The following is a 22,404-nucleotide window of genomic DNA, read 5'->3' as shown; positions in this document are numbered from 1 at the left end:
TCCTCTCCATCCTCAGCTGATCTAGGCTGTCCTCACACACAGGGGGCATTGTGAAACACGTTCCAAAGGCAGAAGTGGCCAGCTGTGGCGGAAGAGTCTAGGCCAAAATGCAGGAACTTTCGTTCTCCTCCTGGCCCGAGGCCCACAACACTTTTGGCCCCCTTCCAGGCACCCTGAATTCTGTGCCTCCCCAGTTAGCTCTAATTTCAGGACACTTCCTGCTCTGTGGGCATTCACATCCAGATCACAAGACTGCCTTCTCCAACCACCCCCCAGCCCAGACACAAGCAGTCAGGCCCTTTTCTTCAGTCTGGAGTCCCCGGCCACGAAAGTCCCGATGACCACCCAGGCTTCTGTTTCCCATTGAATGCCTCAGAGGAGAGGACCTTGAGGTCTTCTGTCACAGGGACATGCGTTGATGATTCAGGCCAAGGAGAGCCTTGGAAGAAAGGGGCACCGGAAATTCTGGACCTGAGTCTGCCACCGATTCACTGAGATGGTCACCAGACCCATCCCTTTCTCTGAGCTCGTTTCTTCTGTAAAATGAAAGGCTCAGACTAGCTAAGGGGTCACAACATTAGGTGTCCAAGGAGGCCAGGCAGGTAAGACAAACCATGAGACACGGGGGTAAGAAAAATGGTGTCGGATGACAAACGACACTGAGCCTCAGTGCTGGGAGGGATCAGTAGGGAGTGGTGGAGACTGTAGCAAAACGAAGGTCATATGCTCTGTCTGAAGAGGGCAGTGCCTACAGACTTCTAGCCAATTGTCATCTGGGATGTGTGTCCAGCCAGTGTCACCATATCTTCTGATTTGTCAAGGATGCTGGACAATTTGGACTTTTACACAACATAGGCTTTTTGAATCCTGGGCTCAAAAAGTGGAAAATATTGTGTAATCTAAACAAAATATTCCTTCAGGGTAGCTTCCGCTTGAGGGTTATGAGTCTGTAACCTCTGGGTGAGTGGTGGGCAAGATTTTTCCAGCTCCTGATCACTTCTCCTTGCCAGTCCCTGTGCCTACACCACCACTTACCTCTCTTAGGCCCTTCTTCCATGCCCACTCCTGCCTTCTATCTTGTGGTCTTCCTTTTCTGCCAAGAAGATTCAAGACCAATCTTTGGGGTTTCCAACTCCAAAGTCTGAAACCTCAGGATCCGGAGAAAACAGGTGCAAGCTCTCAGGCCCAAACCTGAACCAGGATATCGCCACGTTGAGTCAAACACGTTAGCCAAAGCTTGGGAGTCGGATGGGGGCATTGGCATCCAATTTCCTGGCTGCTCGTGGGTTGGGGAGTTTGGAGGAGCTGGAGAAGTGGGGGTGTGGTAAGAAGGGCGACTGATAGGTCATACGGGAGAGAGCAACGTCAGGTTTGTCACTGTGCAATCCTATTGCTTAAGATATCACCACCATCTCACGTTTCCCAATCACTACCTTGGGCTCATGTGGGGATGGCTGGGGTTGGGGCTGGGGTAGGATATTGTAATGGTTAATTTTATGTGCCAACCTGACAGGGCCACAGGGTGCCTGGATATTTGGTCAAACTTTCAGGGTGTATTCTTGGGGGTATTTTCAGAGAAGATTAACTTTTTGGAATCCATAGGCTGAGTCAAGCAGATTTCTCTCCTTAATGAGCATGGGCCTCATCCAACCAATTGAACAGAACAAAAGGCTGAGTAAGGAAGAGTTTGCTTTCTCTGTCTTTGAACTGGGATATTGGTCTTCTCCTGCCTTCAGGTTTGGCTTGGACAGGAACTGAGACCATTGGCTCTCCTCCTTCTCAGTCCTTCAGACTCAGAACAGAATTACATATACCATCGGCTCTCTTGGGTCTCCAGCTTATAGATCTTGGGACTCCTCAGCCTCTATACTCACATGAGCCAATTCCTTATTATCTATCTATCTATCTGTCTATCATCTATCTATCCATCTATATTTTCTATTGGTTCTGTTTCTTTGAAGAGCCCTAAAACACATATCTTCCTCTTTGTATCTTTTGCAGGGTTTTACCTATAGTTAGGACTCAGTGAATATAATTGGTTAATGAGCAATCAGTACTGTGCACAACCACCACCTTACGGAAGGGTAGTATCGTGTAACGGTTAAGAGCAGAGTTTCTACACAGGTTATCAGCAAGTGGGAAGCTACTGAGCTAAGGCTCCAGAAATCCACATAGCGATCCCCTTGGATTTGGAGCTGTTGCTGAATACTAAACCCTGCATGAGAAGGGTAAGATTTCATGAAGCCCAATTCACTCAAAATGGACCACAGACTTAAAAGTAAATATTAAACTATAAAATTTTTAGAAAGAAAGTAGGAGAAAATCTTCAGGCTCTAAGACGAGACAAAGACTTGTTAGACTCAACACCAAAAGCATGACCCATAAAGGGAAAAATTGATAAATGAGACCTCATCAAAATTACCAATGTTTGCTCCATGGAAGGACCCTTTTAAGAGGATAAAAAGACAAGCTAGAGACTCAGAGAAAATATTTGCAAATCACATATCTGACAGAGGACCAGTATCTAGAAATAGAAAAATCTCTTAAAACTCAATAGTGAGGGCCATCTGGGTGGCTCAGTTGGTTCAGTGTCTAACTGTTGATTTCTGCTCAGGTCATGATCTTACAATCTGTGAGATCAAGCTCCATGTTGAGCTCTGGGCTGAGAGTGTGGAGCCTGGGATTCTCTCTCTCCCTCTCTGTCTCTGTTCCTCTCCCACTCGTTCTCTCTCTCTCTCTCTCTCTCTCTCTTTCAAAACAAACAAACAAACGAACATTAAAAAAAATCTCAACAGTGAAAAGCCAAGCAATCCAAGTAGAAATGGGCAAAAATCATGAACAGACATTTCACCAAATAGGATGGATATACAGATGGCAAACAAACCCATGGAAAGATGTTCAGCATCATTAGCCATTAGGGAAAGGCAAATTAGAATCATGATGAGATATCGCTATGCTCCTATCAGAGTGGTTAAAATAAAAAAATCACAACACCAAATATTGCCAAGGATGTGGAACAACTATATCACTTATAGATTTCTGGCTGGAATGTAAAATGGTACAGCCACTCTGGAAGTAGTTTGGGACTCTCTTAAAGAACTAAAGATGTGGGGTGCCTAGGTGACTCAGTTGGTTAAGCATCTGACTCTTGATCTCGGCTCAAGTCACGATCTCACGGTTGGTGAGTTCGAGTCCCATGACGGGTTCTGCACTGACAGCATGGAGCTTGCTTAGGATTCTCTCTCTCTCTCTCTCTCTCTCTCTCTCAAAAATAAATAAACTTAAAAAAAACTAAAGATATAACTGTCATATGATCTAGCAATTGCACTCCTGGATGTTTTTCCCCAGAGAAATGATTTATGTTCACACTTAAGTCTGCACACAAATTTTTATAGCAGCTTTATTTATAATAGCCCAAACTGGAAGTAACCCACATTGTTCTTCAACAGGTGAATGGTTGACCAAACTATGGTATATCTATAGGATAGAATATACTCTTGGGCATTTTCCCCAGCGAAACTAAAACTTATGTTCATACAAAAACTGGCATATGAATTGTAGCTTTATTTGTAATAGTCAGAAACTAGAATTAGCCCAGATGTCCTTCAACAGGAGAATAGTTAAACTAACTTCAGGACAAACCGTGGATTACAATTTAACAATAAAAGAAACAAACTATTGATACAATTACTTGGATGGATTTCCAGGAAATCAAATCAGTGAAAGAGGTCTATCTCAAAAGGTTACATACTGTATTGTTCCATTTATAAACCAGTTTTGCAATAAGAGTTTTGGAAGTGAATGTCAGATTAGGGGCCGCCGGTGGGTGTGGTGGAGGGTAGAGAGGGAAGTGGATGTGATTATGGAAGGGTAATTTGAAGGATACTTTCGATGGTGGGACTGTTCAAGTATCGTGACTTTGGTGGTGGTTATACAAACCCACACATGTATAAAATTGTATAGAACTTAACCACACACACACACACACATGCACAAATGAGTAAAAATGAGTAAAAACAAAACAGGAAATCTGACAAAAGATCAGTGGATTGTGTCAATGTCAATATCCTGGTTGTATTGAAAGCACAGGTTTAAACAGCTATTTGGCAAACGTTCATAGCGACATTTTCCACAATAGTCAAAAGGCAGCAATAGCCCAAATGCCCATCAACAGATGAATAAACAAAATGTGACATATCCACACAATGGAATATTATTCAGCCTTAAAAAGGAATGAAATTCTGGTACAAGCTATAATATGGATGAGGCTTGAAAACATCATGCTAAGTGAAGTCAGTCAGACCCAAAGGGACAAATATTGTAGGATTCCACTTATATGAGTTACTCAGAATAGACACATTTATAGAAACAAAAAGTAGAATGATAATTTCCAGGAGCTAGGGGAAGGGGAACAGGGAAGTTATTGTTCATTGGGTACAGAGTTTTGTCTATGGTCATTAAATGTTCCGGAAATGGATGGTGGTGATGGTTACACAACAGTGTGAATATACTTAACGTCACTGAATTGTACACCTAAAAATGGTTAAAAGGGTAAATTTTATGTATATTTTGGTACCCCCCCCCCCAAAAAAAAGTGGGAAGAAATTCCTGGTTGTAATATTGTGTAAGAATTTTTGCAAGCTGTTAACCACTGGGGGAAAGTGGTTAGAATATCCATAAGATCTCTCTGAATTATTTCCTATAGCTACGTGTGAATATGCAATGATCTAAGTTTTTAAAATAGAGGAAAAGGATGGGGCTTAGTGAAGGAATATTATACTTCAATAAAATGGATTAAAAAAAAAATCCACCAGAGCGTCTGGAATCAAATGGCCTGCGTTTGCATTACTTACTAGCTCTGTGACTTAGGCAAGTTTCTTAGGCCCTCAGTTGCCTCACCTGGAGAGGGGGGGATAATAAAAGTACTTACCCTTTAGAGTTTTTGTGAAGCCCAAGAAATGCACTGAGAACTTTAGTTAGTTGCTTTTGTAAACTGGGTTCCAACATGGCATTGGTTACTCTCAGTTCTCTGGAACTCCAAATGCTTCTTTTGGAGCATTTGCTACAAATAATGCTACAAATATTGCTGCCTGTGATGGTTTGATTCTCAGTCTTGCCCACCAAAGCCTTTGGATGCAGTGGGACTCAAACATGGGACATTTGTGATGATTAACAGAGGACGATTCCATGCACTATATCATAAAACAAAATGAGAAAACCATCAAACTGAACAAGAACAGGTTTTATCATGAATGCTGGTGTTGGGGGAACAGCAGATTTAACCAAAGGAAAGGAGGCACATGACAGAGATTCGGAAGGCCATAGCTACACCTTCCAAAGACATTACCAGCCCTGGGGTTATATTCTATCATCAAATGTTAAAATGTAAGACTTTCCTTTTTTTTTTTTTTTTTTTAATTTTTTAAATGTTTGTTTATTTTTGAGGGGTGGGGGAAGGGGCAGAGAGAGGGAGACACAGAATGCGAAGCAGGCTCCAGGCTCCAAGCTGTCAGCACAGAGCCTGACGTGGGGCCTGAACCCACGAACCAGGAGATCATGACCTGAGCCAAAAGACCTTAGTTTAAGACCTGAGCTTAACACACTGAGCCACCCAGGCGCCCCAAGATTTTTCTTACAGGGCTCCATCTATCTGTAGCATGGTCTTAGTTTATCTGCTCCCTACGGCTTCTGGTGGGAGGAAAGAAAACACGGAAACGGGCAGGCATGCAGGCATTTGCCTAACCCACTTCCAGGGTCTCTCAGTTTCCTGGACAGCAGACAGTGTTTTTGTTGGGTTCCCAGACCCTTCACCGTCTCATCCTGAACCTCCTGCAGAGGCTCAAACATTCAATGCTCCCTCCCTCTCACCTCCAGGACGCTGCCTATCCTCAAACATCCTCCACACCTTTGCCTGGCAAACAGCCTTTTGTCCTCCAGGACTCAACTGTGGTGTGACCTCTTCCAGGAAGCCTTCTTTGATTTCTCCAGGACCAGGCTGTGTGCTCCCTCAGCACAATGCCTTTCCCACGTGCTCAGGCAACTCAGCAGTGAGGCTGCTGTCAGGGATAGTGCGGGAGGGAACGCGCAGCTTCTGGATGCCTGGGAAAGGAGAGAGACAGTGCACGGTTCAAGCCTATTTGGGGAGTTTCTAAAGCAAGAAGGTGCCTCTTCTCTGTTCTGGGATTTGTTTCCAGAGAGCCACATCTGATCTGTTTATCAGAGTGAATTTATACATGGACTCGAGCCAACCCCCTGGGTCCAAATCTTGGCTCTTCCACTGGCCAGCTGCATGGTCTTGGCTTTAACCTTTCCCTCTTCTGTAAAATGGGTACAATAATAGAACCTACCTCACAGGGGTGCTCTGAGAATCACATGAATTACCGTGTGGAGAGGGATTAGAATAAAAAGCGCTATATAGTACTTGTTCTTACTATTATCACTGTTCATTTCCCTCTGCCTCCCTGGGCTCCCTTTACCAGGTCAGGTGCACACGAAACGTTCCCCTGCTAAACGTATACATTTCCTTCTCAGCACCTTCTATGGTCCGCACTCACACGTTCATCTATGGGATCCTGACCGATGTCTCTTCTCTTCTAGGCTGCGTGTCATGCAGGTAGGGCCTGGCCCTAATCCTCCCATAGCGTCCCCAGATCCTAGTCAAGTGCTTGTTGCTTCAGAAGTGCTCAATGTTTGTTTTTTCTTTGTTCAGAGACACATATGTCTTGGTGTTATGGAGCAAGAGAAAGGGGTCATAGAAGTTCAGGGGACAAATGATAAGATCTGAAAGCAAACCCGTTTTGAAATGGATGTCACAGAGCAGGCGGGGGAGAGGTGGGCTTCTTTGTAAGTTGCCTGATACAAGAGAGCTCAGCAGAGGAAGCATCTCTGTGGGTCAGATGTCACTGACCCTCCCTCTCCCCTGCTGCTGCAGAGCATCAAGGACCGGAGGGGACTCTGAAGATCTCTGTGGGAATGTTCTGGGTGCACTGAGCGACCTCAGTTTCAGTTCTCCACAGATGAAGTGAACTTGCCAGGGCCTGGGGTGTGGGGGGGCCCTTGTCGACCCAGCCGTGCCTATGTCACCATGACTGAGCACGCTGGAACCCCAGCCTCTCCTGCCATATTGTGTTCCAGCCGTCCTGGCGTTCTGACTGCAGCTGTGCTCAAGGGCCCTTGCATTTGCTGTTCTGTCTGCTCACGATGCTTTTCCCACAACTCTTCACAGGTCTGATCCCTTGTCATTCCTTCAGGTTCCAGCTCAAGTGAGACGTCAGGAAGGCCCTCCCTGAAGTCTCGGCCCTCGTTCCTCCAACCTTGAGTCACTTTCTACCCACGACTTGGCTTTATTATTATTTTTAAAAATATGCTCTTTTTAAAACATTGATTCACTTATTTTGATGGGGCAGGGAGGAGCAGAGAGGGAGAGAGAGAATCCCAAGCAGGCTCTGCACTGTCAGCGTGGAGCTGGACGTGGGGCTCCGTCTCACGAACTGTGAGATTATGGCCAGAGCAGAAATCAAGAGTTGGACGCTCAACTGACTGAGCGACCCAGGTGCCCCTATTTTTTTTCATAAATGTCCGGAATTGCACATATGAAATTACTTCTTGTGTTTGTTACCTATCTCCCCATGCAACCTGTAAGCATCATGAGGACAGTGACTTTGTCTTGTCGTGGCTGATTTCCCACTGCCCAGAACAATCCTGGCACGTGGAAGGGACCCAATATTTGTTGAGCTTAGTACCTGGTTGAATGAAGAGATCTTACCCTCCAGAGCTGTTGCTGTCCAATATGGTAGCCACGAGCCACACGTGGCTAAATTGAAATTAAAATTAAAGTAGGGGCGCCTGGCCGGCTCAGTCAGTAGAGCATGCAACTCTTAATCTCAGGGGCGTGAGTTCAAGCCCCATGTTGGGGCATGGAGCCTACTTAAAATAAAAAATAATAGTAACAAACTTAAGGTAAAACTCCAGTTCCTCAGTCATATTAGTCACATTTCTAGTACTCCACGGCCACATATGCCTAGTGGCTACCACAACGGACATTGCAGATACAGAACATTTCCATCACTGCGGAAAGTTCTGTCACACAATGCTGCTCTAGACCATAAACACGCATTATACTTTTCTACTTTAACTCTTCACTCATGTCTTTTTCTCTGCCTGGAATGCTTTATCTGATCCTTAATAAAAATCCTACACATGTAGAATTTGGGAATGTTAAAACAAATCGGGGCACCTGGGTGGTTCAGTCAGTTAGGCGTCTGACTTTGACTCAGGTCATGATCTCACCGTCCGTGAGTTCGAGCCCCACATCAGGCTCTGTGCTGACCTCTTGCTCAGAGCCTGGAGCCTGCTTCAGATTCTGTGTCTCCTTCTTTCTCTGCCCCTCCCCCGCTCACGCTTTGTCTCACTCTGTTTCTCAAAAATAAATAAATGTAAAAAAAAATTAAAAAAAAACAACAAATAATCAAACCAACCAACCTTAAGATCAATTCAACAAGCACAGCGCATGTATCCTTCAGGATTGTTGATTCATGCAAAGATTTAACTACAGAGATGTTCAGTGCAACAGTGATTGTAGTAGCCCCTACCAAACCCTGAAAACAAAACTCAAAAGTAGGCTGTGGGGAGTCCGGGGGCAGGGGGAGGTTGGTCAAATTATGGTAGAGGCATCAAAAATAGATGACCTTGCTGGGGCACCTGGGTGGCTCAGTCGTTTAAGCGACCGACTTCGGTTCAGGTCATGATCTCAGGGCTCATGAGTTTGAGCCCCGCATCCGGTTCTTTGCGGACAGCTCAGAGCCTGGAACCTGCTTTGGATTCTGTGTCTTCCTCTCTCTCTGCCCTTCCCCTGCTCACACCCTGTCTCTCTCCCCTTCAAAAATTTTAAACATTAAAAAAAAATAGATGACTGTGTAATGCTATGGAACTCTTTTCAAAATATAAAGCCACTTATAATGCAGGAAAAAAGTTACAAAACACAAGGAGATTGGGATCAGAAGTTTCCAGCTTTATCTGTCATGTTTTAAACTTGTAAAAAATATAATTAAGAATGTAATTATCAGTCAATGGGCACTTATTGCTGTATGATTTCATTTTTGTTAAAAAAGAAAAAAAGTCCCATGAAGTTGTAAAGACCAGATCAAACATTCTATATAAGTGCTTGACATGGGGGCTCCTGGCTGGCTCAGTCAGAAGAGCATGAGATTTTGATCTTGGGGTTGTGAGTTCGAGCCCCACGTTGGGTATAGAGATCACTTAAAAAAAAAAAGTGCTTGATGTGACGCTAATTAACACTGTATTGCAACTATACTGCAATAATTAAAAAAAAAAATGATCGTGTTAAATCAGTAACCAAACAAAAAGCTGCTTGTCAGAGTAAATGGTGAACAAACACTGGCCACTTTTATGCATAGAAAAATGAGTGAAGAGGGTATTTGCCAGAATGTTAAGAGTGACTGCCTCTAGGTTGAGAAACTGGGGTGAATTCATTTTCTTCTATTGGTTTGTCATGCTTTTCCCAGTTTTCTCTAGTGAACATGTATTTCTTTTGAAATAAGGGATGGGGGCAATAAAAGATATTTTTAGAAATTCTTCCCAGTGATTGTTCTCCATGAAGCCTCGCTTCCCTGAGTCCTGGGTCACGGCCATCCTCACCATAGTACAGAGCTTCTCCGGCTCCCTCGTCTGGAAGAGGCAGGCCCACGAGTGAATAGATGGACAGATGGGAGCCTGCACCCCCATTACCAGCTGCCCGTGAGAAGCTTGCCTAACATTTGCTAAGGAGCCGCGCCCAGCCCTGGGCAGGAACGAGCCATTGGCCAGACCGACATTGCGCAAGGGGCCTAAAGAAGTCGATGACCGCCGGCTTATCCTTTTTCTCAGAGAGTCGGTAACGGGGGACCCTGCACAGTTTGGGGGTTCCTGTGTGTCAGCGGAAAAAGAGGCGGAGTGCGAGAGCCGGCGGCCAGTGGGTTTTGGGAGGCTTCAGAGGTGATGAGCGAGGCCAGTGGTGATCCAGGTTAACCACCCCGCTCCCCCCCTCCCCCCCGCCTGCATTTTTCTTGGTTGGGGGGGTGGGGAGGAGGGCAGTTTGGTTTATGCTTAGTGACATCCAGAAAGATTCTGAGGGCCAGGAAGCCCCGCCCCTTTATCCCCACTAACCCGGTGACTAAGGGTGTGGGTTTTGGCTCCCTACCTCCAGGTTCGAATCCTGCTTCCTACGTACTAACTCTAGGAGTTACTTAACCTTTCTGCGCCTTTATTTTCTTCTCTGTAAAACAGGGATATTGATCATAGCCTCTCGGAAAAAGACTGAAATTCGCGGACAAACTGTGAACAGTTCCTGTTTTTAGCCAAAACACAATAGTCTGGCCAGGGAAGGTTCCGGCGCTCACAGCGGAACCGCGGAGGCGCCCCGTTTATTTCCCCCCCAAAACCGCAGTCCAAAAGGCGCGCTTCCGGAGTGAGTCCCTCCGGATCCCCTCGGGGGACAGGGATGCCCCGCTCCCTGCGCATCCCCGCACGCGGCGCCGGGCCAGCCCTAGTCGGTGGGGCGCTCCGGGTCCAGCGAGCGGAAGGGGCTGGGCCGGCTGGAGGAGCGCAAGGCGGGGGTCGGCGGGTTGTGCTTCGCGAACGGCCCGAAGTACTCGGCGGCGAAGGTGACCACGTCGGCCGGCCGGCGCAGAAGCAGGAAGAGCAGGAAGTCCGAGATGAGCGCCTGGGCCTCGGGGTGCTGCCGCAGGTAGCTGTTGTGGCTGACACGCAGCTCCTCCTGGCGGGGGGGCCGAGCGTGAGCGCGACCCGCGGACCCAGCGCCCCAGGAGCGCACCGCTCCCTTCGCTCCCTCGGGGTGTGCGTTTCCAGCCGGCACCGAGGGACATCAGTAATGGCGGGGTTTATGCTAGGTGAGGGGGGAGAGGAACGGGGACCCCAGGCTGACCGCAGCCTCTCTCACCTTCCGGCCCAGGAATCTCGAGTAGAGCTCCATATCCTCCTCCCACACCAGGGGCTTCTTCTCAAACACCGGGGCAGGCTCGATCTCATCTGGGTGGGGAGGGAGGAAGGCTGCACACCCCCAGCCCCGGAACCTTCCCCACATACAGAGGGATGCCCAAGAACACCCAAATGGCAGGCTCGGGGAAAAGCCCAGGGTTCTGCTCACCTGGCCAGAGTTGCCAGAAGGAGTTCCCTGCAAAATGATCCTCCCCTAATTGCCTCGGGGTCAGGGGCTAGAGGGCAAAACTTCTCCATCTGATTTCAGGTTCTGATCCCACACTCAGTCCAGCCCCTGCATCCTGGAAGGCCCCAGGTGTTCCCACCTCTCCTTCACTCTTCCACCGGCCGGAGGCTTCACTCACCCTTGTCCCTCAAAATAGGCATCTTGGTGATCATGCAGCACCCGGGGGAACCCACCTGGATCCTCTTGGCCAGGTGCCTGGGGTACAACACAGACATGAGTGGGGGGCTTCCCAGACCAGCCCACTCCCTTGAGAGCCGTCCTGGGGGTCTCCCTTCACTGGTCCCCAACACCCTGCTTGAGTTCCAGGGTTGTGTTCATTTCTAGATCCCCAGATGATGGCCCCTGCTTTTCCCGTTCATGGCCTTTTTGCCGCGTGCTGGTGTGCCAGGTCTGCCATGAGACCTTTAGCACTAAAAGTGATGAGCCTCCGGGCTATGTGATGCTCAAAATAAAAACAACACCCTAAGTTATCAAATAAGGAAAGCCAGCAATGTTCTGATTACTTTTTTTCCAGTGTAACAAATGATGGTATCAATACCTCTTTGGAAATTTCAAGAAACAAATTCTTTCCCCCCTCCCCACCAATTTTCTTCTGATTAGGTGCCTGGGCCGTGCTGGTGCCAGCTTGGCAGTGAGGGCGCCAGGATGCTTTCCCCAGCACTTTGATTCTATCCTATCGCGTATCAAGTTGTTCAAACCTTGGTGTTCTTCAGTATCACACCCACCACCCGTGGCAGCCGCTTTAGCTACTATGCCTTAGGCCTGGTGGGGTCAGCGGTGACCTCCTCAGCCGCTCAGAGCTCTTTGGTGAGGGTTCGGGAGGCACGGCAGGCATCAGGAGAATGAGTAAATATGTGAAGGGAGAGCGAATGGTGGGGATAAAGCCAGCCCCCAAGATGGAGCACCCATGCTTGTGCTCAACACTGCCCCCTTGGCCCCACTGTCAGTAGCTCACCCATCAGAGAGCAGGTAGAACTGGCAGGAACCAGGGATGCCTTCATCCGAGTGGACAGTCTGCTCCACGATGAACACATCCACCTCCTGGTGGCCCACCTGGATCGTCTGGATGCCCAGGGCTTGCTGGCAGCAGCCAAGATGGAGGGAAGTGAGGTGGATACCCAACAGGGTCTCCCCACATCTCACCCTGGCCCTCTTCACTTTGCCGCTTCATTTCTTGTCAGTGATTAGCAACCTTGACTGTCCAGACCCTCAGGCACCACAGGATTTGAGATGCACCCCCGAGTTAAGTGGGGACCCCCTCCTAGGGATCCAGTTCCATGCTGCTTGTGTCCCAACCCTACCTGTATCATCTGGATGACCAAGGGCTTCTAGTTGGCCGAGTCAGTTACAGGGATGAGGCTCAACCGATTAGGTGGGAGCATGTGGGGCGGGGAGTGAGGGACGCTGGGCAATTTGAGGGGGGGCTGGTGATGCTCTGAGGAGGGGGCTAGATTGAGGTCTGTGGCCGCCTTGGGCCCATGCTGCAGGCAGACTGCCCTGTTGTAGCTAAAACTTAAACCCCTGTACGGGCTGCAGCCATGGGGAGAAAGTGCTAGCATAAATCGTGTGTTTCAAAGAAGATGGGGGGACGTGAGGTGTGCCTGTTTGTGCCAGACACATTGCTGTTTGCTGTTTGTGATAGAAAAGACTAGAATGTCCTTCACAAAGCTGGTCAAATCAGCCTCGAAAATGTGTTTGTGTTTTTATTTTTAAAAACTGTTTATTTACTTATTTTGATTGAGAGAGAGAGAGAGAGAGAGAGAGAATCTCAAGCAGGCTCTGCACTGTCAGGGCAGAGCCCCACTCGGGGCTCCAGCCCACGAACCATGAGATCATGACCTGAGCTGAAATCAAGAGCCACTTAACTGACTGAATCACCCAGGCAGCCCCCAAAATGTGTGTTGAGAGGCACATCTTTAAAATCTCCCATTGCAGGAAGTCCTAGGTGTGTTGATTAGTTTTAGCCACAATAAAAGAGAAAAAACACCCTTCCCGTCTGAGACACAATAAAAGAGCATTTAAGTGCCGTTGGAAATGGTGTATTTCCTGATACTTAAAAAATGCGTCTCTAAAAGCAGCCCTCCACTATATTTACTTTTCCTGGACTGACCGTGGTGCAAAAAGCATTGCTTCTCTCAACTGCGCACAGCTTCGGTGCCTCTTATCCACTCCACCTGTGTCAAACGGGATCTTCTAACGAAGGCCGTCTTGCTGGGGCTCTGCCCCGGAAGTCCCACCTCCATGGCCCCAGCCCACTCCTTCTTTCACCCCCAAGCTGGCTTTTCTCCCACCTCAGCGATCTCTGTGCCCCTTCTGGTTTCCCCCAGGCCAAGTCCCCCTCCCCCCCGCCAGGGAGACCCCTTACATAAGTGGAATAGCAGAGTTTGCCCTCTGTGTCCAAGGCCAGGAAACGGGCATTGCTGGGCACCAGCTGACGCCAAGCCATCACCCTCAGCAACAGCAGGTTGGCAGCCTCGGAGACGAAGCCCACAGTTGAGCTCCAGGGGAAAAAAGTCACTTCGGTCTTCACTTCCTGTTCAGGAAAAATCCGGGTCAGGGATGTTGATCTGGGAAGGGGTGAGGAGGACGGGAAAGCCAGTTATTGGGCATATGGTCCTTGTTGAGTCCCCATGCCAGGCTTCTGGTCTGACACAATCTGGCCCCTTGTCTCGGCTTCCAAGAGGACGTGGGGTACGGCTCCCACCTGTCTCTCACCCTTACCTCACCCTCCTTGACACTTCTGGTCATGACCAGCTGGTCATCCTGCCTCACCAGACTCATCTTCCTCTCCATGGGGAGGATGTGCAACTAAGGGCCAGAGCACAGAGAGGGGAATCAGGAGCTCACCCGACTGTACACGAACAGGACCCCCCCAGAAGCCACCTGGCCCGTTCTCCTTTATAAATGACAAAACTGAGGAAAATTTGGATAGAAAATCTTCCATATGTAGTAAAGTTCAAGAGCAGAAGGCAGGGGTGCCTGGGTGGCTCAGTCAGTTAAGCGTCTGACTTTGGCTCAGATCACGATCTTATGGTTGGTGAGTCTGAACCCCGAGTCAGGCTCTGTGCTGACAGCTCAGAGCCTGGAGCCTGCTTCGGATTCTGTGTCTCCCCCTCTCTCTGACCCTCCCCCATTTGTGTTTTCTCTCTCTCAAGGATAAATAAATAAACATTTTTTAAAACTTTAACAAAAAAGAACAGAAGGCGTGTTATGGTGTAATTCGAAGTTCAAAAGCATGTGCACTTTAGAATATGGGTTTTAAAAGATGGGAATGGTTTCTGTGGGAAGGTTCTTAGGCATGAGTAGGTTTCCAATGTGTAAAATGGTTCATGTTCCAGAAGTCAGCGAGGTGGCCGGGGCAGGGTGTGGGAGGCACAGAGCAGGAGAATTTGGAGGCGAGGTAGTGACAGGCCCTTGGGAAAGGCCAGGCTCTGGGAAAGGCCAGCCCGCGTGGCCCCCCGGAAGATGCTGGGCTTCCAAGGTTTTGTATTAGGAGAAGGTCATGAGAAGCCACCTGCTGCCCCCGATAGATTGGCTTCCAGGTTGTGTGTGGTGGGGATTGCAGGGTAACTCGGGGACAGTTGGGGTAACATTCCACTGAGCCCCCCCACACTTCTTCTCTCCCTCTCTCCCAGGGTCTCTATTCTGACACCTGGTTTGGAACCAAAGCTGGGGGCCCCAGGAGGTACCTTGATAAACTCCTGGGTATGTTGTTCCATGATATGCAGGTCCCACGAAAGATAGCCTGGGGTTGGAGGGGAACGTCGCCATCACCGGGGACAGGACTGGAGATTGCAGGGAGGCAGGGTGGTGGCCCAGGCTGGAGGACTCAGGTGCAGTGTGACCGTGGGGAAAAACTAGGTGGTGCTCTGGTCTTAAGTCTGTGGCTGTGATGAACCTCCCCGTCACCCCCACCTCCCATACCCCTTTGCCTCATTCTGCTCCCAAGGTGAAGTGGAGGGTTGGTCCTGAGCAAAGGTCCTAGGCATGGGAGGAGGGGTGGGAGGAAGGATGGAGGTGAAGCCAGTCAGGCAGCAAGAGCTCTACCCAGGAGGGAGATTCCGCAGAGCATTTTGTCCACGAAGCCCTGGCTAAAGGCGTGCACGAGGAGGCAGTGCGACATAACGCCAAATTCGTCTTTGTATTTCCCTCTCTGCACTTCGATGGTCAGCTCTCCCTCAGGCTCCCCCGTGTCTGAGACCATGGCCAGGGTCTCGGAGAACAGCAGCATCTGCAGCTCCTCCTGCTCTGGGGGTGAGGGTCCCATGGGGGCAGATAAAGCCCAGCCCCCCCCCCCCGCCCGACTCTCTGACCCTCCAGCCACCCTCTCCTCATCCCACGTGTCTCAGGCAGCTCCTGCCTCGTTCCCTTGGCCTCTGCGACAGCCAGCGGATGAAGACCCCTCCCCCCCCAAGTCCCCATGTGCTTGGGGTCCTTCCTTGATGGTTATTGACAAATAGGTCCCCTCCCCCCCCCCCCCCCCCCCCCCCCCCCCCCCCGTTGCTTTCTGAGTCTCAGGCCAATGAAGGCTGAGAGAGCCGTGGGCCAGGGCTGTGTCTTCTCTCTTCCTGCCGCCCCCCCCCCCCCCCCCGCCCCCTGCACTGTCCAGGCTCACGGAGGTTGTTGAGGAAGTGGATGGCTTCGGCATTGGCCTCTAGGGGTGGCGAACTCTCGCGGGCTGAGGGCTGGTGGTCCTTGGCTCTGGGGCCTAGGGACAGAGGAAAGGCTGAGATGGCATTCTTGGGGAGAAGGACAGGCATGGGACAGGGGTCCTCAAAGCAGAATCCTCCAAGGCCACCCCAAGGAGGATTGTGAGGGAGAAGATGACCCTTCAGCTTCTAGTCCTGCCAGCCCTCTTCCCACCTGTGGATTGATGTTTGGAGGACATCCTGCTTTCTGCTACCCGATCTGTGTTCAGCTGTCTCCATGGCAACCGGAAGCCAGCTATCGCCTCTTAAAGGGCCACCAACACACCTCACTAAACCACCAGACCTTGAAAGCAATGGTAGGAACTGTGGTCTGGGGCTCAGGCCATGTCTGAAGTATTGTCCTGCAGAGGGAGCATTTGACACGGCAGGGGGATGACAGGGGTCACTAGAATGACCTTAGGGAGCCCTGGCTGGCTCAGTCAGAAGAGCATGCAAACCTTGATCTCTGGGTCGTGAGTTTGAGCCTCCCTTTTGATGTGGAGAGTACTGAAAAAAAAAAAAAAAAGGAATCTAAAGAAAGAAAAAAAGAATAACCTTAGAAGTTGTGGCCCTGAGTCAGACATGGTCTCACGTGCATAGAACCCAGTCAGATGCCACGTGAACAGTGCTACATGTAAGAGTGATGGCGATAACAACGACAGTGACCACACACCCTTAAACCATGCTCACGGCAGGCCAGACACTGTTCTGGAGGCTGCACATACGTGATCTCATTTCATACTCAGACTAACCCTGTGGGTAGATGCTTTCCCCCCTGCACTGTATGGCTAAGAAAACTGAGGCCCCGAGAGGTTAAATGTCTTCCAGGTTGACCCAGTGAATACAGTTGACCCTTGAGCAGCACGGGTTTGAACTGCCACTTATATGTGGATATTTTTCAAGAAGTATAGTACAGTACTGTAAATGTATTTTCTCTTCCTTATAATTTCTTTATAAAATTTTCTCTAGCTTACTTTATTGGAAGAGGACTGTATATAATACATATACAAAATATGTGTTAACCGTTTGCGTTATCTGTAAGGCTTCGGGTTGATAGTAGGCTGTTAGTAATTTTACCCGGATTTTCTTTTTTTCTTTAAACAAAGTGTTAAGGCTTTTTTCCCCCCCTTTTAGCTTTATTTGTTTATTTTGAGAGAGTGAGAGAGAGCATGAGTGGGGAGGAGGAGCAGAGAGAGAGGTAGAGAGAGAGACTCCCAAGCAGGCTTCGCATGGTCAGTGCAGAGCCTGACTTGGGGCTCAAACTCATGAAACTGTGAGATCACGACCTAAGCTGGAATCAAGAGTCAGATGTTTACCCAACCGAGTCACCCAGGTGCCCCGAGAGAGAAAGAAATTAAAAAAAAAATTTAAAAAAAAAAAAAATTTTTTTTTCAATGTTTATTTATTTTTGGGACAGAGAGAGACAGAGCATGAACAGGGGAGGGGCAGAGAGAGAGGGAGACACAGAATTGGAAACAGGCTCCAGGCTCTGAGCCATCAGCCCAGAGCCTGATGCGGGGCTCGAACTCCCAGACCGCGAGATCGTGACCTGGCTGAAGTCGGACGCTTAACCAACTGCGCCACCCAGGCGCCCCCAAAAAAATTTTTTTAAGTTTATTTATTTATTTTGAGAACGAGGGTACCAGTGGGGGAGGGGCTGAGAGAAGGAGACAGAATCCCAAGCAGGCTCGGCACCCTCAGCACAGAACCCAGTACGGGGCTCCAACCCACGCACTGCGAGATCATTACCTGAACCGAGATCAAGAGTTAGATGCTTAATCGACTGCTCCATCCAGGCGCCCCGAGAGAGAGAGAGAGAGAGAGAGAGAGAAAGAGAGTGAATCTTAAACAGACTCCACACCCAGTGAAGAGCCCAATGTGGGGCTCGATTCCATGCCCCTGGGATCATGACTTGAGCCAAAATCAATAGGTGCTCAACCAACTGATCCACCCAGGTGCCCCTTATGCAATGTTAAGTTTTATTTACTTTTTTTAAGTTTATTTATTTATTTATTTTTATCTTAAAAAATTTAATTTTTATTTTTGAGAGAGAGAGAGAGAGAGACAGAGCACGAGTCGGGGAAGGGCAGAGAGAGGGAGACATAGAATCTGAAACAGGCTCCAGGCTCTGAGCTGTCAGCACAGAACCCAACGTGGGGCTCGAACTCCAGAACAGTGAGATCATGACCTAGGCCGAAGTCAGACACTCTACTGACTGAGCCACCCAGGTGCCCCCATTTATTTATTTTTAGAGAGAGTGCAAGAGTGGGGGAGAGGGGCAGAGGGAGAGAGGATCTTTTTTAAAAAATCTCTCTCTATTTTTGTTTAAAGTTTTTTTTATTTTTATTTTGAGAGAGAGAGCAAGAGAGAGAGAGCATGCATGTGAGTGGGGGAGAGGCAGAGAGAGGGAGAGAGAATCCCAAGCAAGCTCTGCACTATCAGTGTAGAGCCTGATGTGGGGCTTGAACTCATGAACCGAACTGTGAGATCACAACCTCAGTTGAAGTCAGACCCTTAATCCAACTGAGCCACCCCGGTGCCCTGACAATCTTAAACAGACTCCATGCTCAGTGAGGAGCCTGACGTGGGGCTCGATCCCATGCCCCTAGGATCATGACCGGAGCCAAAATCAAGAGTCAGGCACTCAACTGACTGAGCCACCCAGACGCCCCTTAAGTTTATTTATTTATTTAAGTAGTATCTACACCCAACATGGGGTTTGCCCTCATGACCCTGAGATCAAGAGTCACATGCCCCACCAACTGAACCAGCCAGGAGTTACCACTGTACCAGACTTTCAACTGTGCAGGAAAAGGGGGGAGTGTCAGCCCCTCTAACCCCCACATTGTTCAAGGGTCAAGTCTAATTGGAAGAGTCAGGGCTCAACTGGAGGCAGTCTGGCTCCAGGGTTAGAGAGAATTCAAAGAAAACTGAAACTGTAAATAGATGATACACTGAATTCAAATGAGAGGCGCTACAACATGGGTAGTGATTAGTGACAAAGACGGTAATTGAGGTCTGATATGACTCAAACCCCAGCTGTGGGCTATCTGGTCCCGACCTTGGAAGCGTTAGAGTCTGCATCATAGCAGCTGTAGGAGGTTCAGCCGGATAGAGTCACACACACAAAAAGAAAAATCTTGTTGAGAAACTTCAGTCACTTAAGAAGTTGTTCCCCCGACCCCCACCATAGCACTTGAGAAGGTAATCTTCAAATGTCTTCTCATAGATTATCTATCCATTCCACTTTGGGGAGATCTATCTATCATCTCTATTTATGAGAGAGAGAGAGAGGGCATGTATGAGGCCGTATGAGGCCGGGAGAGGGGCAGAGAGAGAGAATCTTTTTTTTTTAATGTTTATTTATTAGAGAGAGAGAGAGACAGAGTGCGAGCAGGGGAGGGGCAGAGAGAGAGAAGGACACAGAACCCAAGGCAGGCTCCAGGCTCTGAACTGTTAGCATGGAGCCCGATGCGGGGCTCAAGCTCACCAACTGTGAGATCATGACCTGAGCCCAAGTCGGACGCTTAACCGACTGAGCCACCCAGGCGCCCTGGGAGAGAGAGAGAGAATCTTAAGCAAGCTCCATGCTCAGTGCAGAGCCTGATGTGGGGCTTGATCTCATGACCCTGGGATCATGACCTAAGCTGAAATGAAGAGTCTGATGCTTGACCAACCGAGTGACCCAGGCACCCCATCTTCAGGAAGATTCAGAATTATGTGTGGAACTGCTTAAGAAAATCGAATTCACAATATTAATTTTTTTTGTGTGTTATGTTGTGCATCTTTAGTATTTCAAGTTCTTTAAAAGAATTTGGCATGGAGGGTGCTTAAAAGATGTCTTGAGATGCTGATTTAAATCAGGCAGTTGAATGGCAACTGGCTGGCTTGGTCGGTGGAGTGTGTGACTCTTGATCTTGGGGTTGTAGGTTTGAGTCCCATGTTGGGTGTAGAGATTTCTTAAAAACAAATAAACACAACATCTTAAAATAAATAAATACATTGAGCCATTGAATAGTTGATTTAGACTGAACGTTGAAGGTAAATTCTTACTGGGATTGTAAATACAACCAAAACATTTTTTAAAAAACCTTAAAATTTACTATGTTTCTGTCTTTACTTCTAATCAGACTGCAATTAAAGTGCTTGGGGGCTCGTTTCTCTTTTTTTTTTTTTTTAATGTTTATTTATTTTGAGACAGAGACAGACAGAGCATGAACAGGGGAGGGTCAGAGAGAGAGGGAGACACAAAATCCGAAGCAGGCTCCAGGCTCTGAGCTGTCAGCACAGAGCCCGATGCGGGGCTCGAACTCACGAACCGTGAGATCATGACCTGAGTCGAAGTCGGAGGCTCAACCGACTGAGCCACCCAGGCGCCCCATCGTTTCTCTTTTTTTAAGAGCATGGAATTCTTTCTATTTTACTTTACCTTTTTCCAGCTTTATGAGATGTAATCGACATATGTGATCAATTGCTTTTAAAAAAGAAATGGAATATCTGGAATGAATAAGTACAACATAAACTGCTTAAAGCAGTTTTAATTTTGAAAAGAGGACCAATTGTTTTAAAGTTTTTAAAATGCTTTTATTTATTTTTGAGAGAGTGAGAAAGCGCGCGTGAGCTGGGGAGGGGCAGAGAGAGAGGGAGACACAGAATCTGAAGCAGGCTCCAGGCTCTGAGCTGTCAGCACAGAGCCCGACATGGGACTCAAACTCATGAACTGCGAGATCATGACCTGAGCCTAAGTGGATGCCCAACTGATTGAGCCACCCAGGCCTGAAAAGAGGACCAACTATTAATTAAAGCCCCCTTAAAAGTTATTATTAACATTTACTGGATGTATAATTAAAATATGGCTGATAAGTTGAACTTAAAAGTTTTAAAAATGCTTATGTTTAAAATTTTGCAATTTAAGAAATTGAGTATCTTTTAAAATTTTATTTATTATTATTATTATTTTTTAAGTAAGTTCCATGCCCAATGTGGGGCTTGAACTCACGACCCTGAGATCAAGAGTTGCATGCTTCTGGGTGCCTGGGTGGCTCAGTCAGTTAAGCAGCTCTCATTCTCTCTCTCTCCCTCAACAATAAATAAATAAACTTAAAATAAAAAAAAGAGTTGCATGCTCTACCAACTGAACTAGCCAGGTGCCTCTAATTTTATTATTTTTTAAATTTTATTTTGAGTGAATTCTGAATAAGCGTTTCTCTGCACATGGAGACTGCCAGGGCATTAAGAGAACGCACAACTACTTTAGGAAGTAGTTTGTTCCTCAAAAAGTTAAATGTAGAGTTACCGTATGACTTAGCAATTACACTCCTAGGTCTATGCCCAAGAGAACTGAAAACATCTGTCTACGCAAAAAACCTGTACCCCAGATGTTCATAGCATCGTGATTCGTAATAGGCAAAAAGTGGAAACGAGTCAACTGTCTGTCAACTGACAGGTGGATAAGCAAAACACGGTGCATGTATACACAATGCAGTATCTCTCATTCAGCCATTAAAAGAGTAAAGTCGTGATGCGTGCTGCAACATGAGCCTTGAGGAAATGCCACGTGAGAGGAGCAAGTCACAAGAGACCACAAATTGTCTGATCCTATTTATGTGAAACGTCCAGAAGAGGCAACTCTGTGGAGACAGAAAGTAGATCGGTGGTTGCCGAGTGTGGGTGCGGGGAGGCACGGAGTGACATCAAACAGGCACAGGGTTTCTTTGGGGGACGAATGAAAATGTTCTAAAATTAGATGGTGATGGTCACAAAACAGTGAACACAAAGCCGCTGAATTGTACTCTTTGAAAGGATGGATTTTGTGGTATGGAAATTATATCTCGATAAAGTTGTTGGTAAAAAATAGAAGATTTAAATAAAATCCAAAAAAAAGGCGAACCCTATTGCTTTCATATGTAAATTACAGAAAGTTTGATTATTAGGACAAAGAGAAAAAAAGAAGAAAATTGTGGTCTCGAGGCTCTTGGAGGAGGGGTGCCCAGGCAGTTCCCTTCCTTACTGCACTTCACCTCCCTCAACTCCTGACCGGAGGGGAGATTTCCTCCCTGAGCCCTCTACCCTTTCTGGAGTTTTCCCCCTATCCCCTCGCCTCTCCTTGGTCAGGCCCCTCTAGCTGCCCAGGACTCCCGCCTGCCTGTCCGCAAAGGCTCCCGCTCCTGGGAGCCCAGGTTCTCTCTCACCCACCCCTCCAAATCCCTCCCCACTGGTGCTGGCTGTTTCCTGCCAGCTGCTAGGAGAGAAAGAAATTTGACAAAGTGGTTCACGGAAGGATCAACATCCAATTTGTTAATCTAATTTTTTGAGAGGGAGAGAGAGGGCACGAGTGAGTGAGGGGCAGAGAGAGAGAGAAGTGGGGCTCCCCCGAAGCAGGACTCGGGTTTACCTCAAGTGGGGCTTGAGCTCACAAACCGTGAGATCATGACCTGAGGCGAAGTCAGATGCTTAACAGCTGAGCCACCCAGG

General features: G+C 48.0%; 1 protein-coding gene across 2 annotated transcripts; it reads right to left on the bottom strand.

The window, feature by feature from the left end:
- Nucleotides 1-10,244: 10,244 nt before the first annotated feature.
- LOC122481763 (ciliogenesis associated TTC17 interacting protein) lies at nt 10,245-16,162 on the bottom strand. Of its 2 annotated transcripts, XM_043577811.1 has the most exons (10): nt 16,106-16,162; nt 15,858-15,950; nt 15,290-15,490; nt 14,932-14,987; nt 13,964-14,050; nt 13,608-13,775; nt 12,198-12,322; nt 11,361-11,437; nt 10,958-11,046; nt 10,245-10,774 (listed from the first exon to the last, which is right to left on the bottom strand). In XM_043577811.1, exons 1-10 carry the CDS (start codon nt 16,128-16,130, stop codon nt 10,544-10,546), a joined length of 1,152 nt encoding a protein of 383 aa, XP_043433746.1. In that variant the 5' UTR covers nt 16,131-16,162; the 3' UTR covers nt 10,245-10,543. The 2 variants fall into 2 exon arrangements, with proteins under 2 accessions (XP_043433746.1, XP_043433747.1); XM_043577812.1 differs by lacking the exon at nt 15,290-15,490.
- Between the last annotated feature and the right edge of the window lie 6,242 nt (nt 16,163-22,404).

Source organism: Prionailurus bengalensis, chromosome C1, assembly GCF_016509475.1.
Source record: "Prionailurus bengalensis isolate Pbe53 chromosome C1, Fcat_Pben_1.1_paternal_pri, whole genome shotgun sequence".
NCBI lineage: Eukaryota > Metazoa > Chordata > Mammalia > Carnivora > Felidae > Prionailurus > Prionailurus bengalensis.
This window is presented reverse-complemented; position numbering and strand designations above follow the sequence as displayed.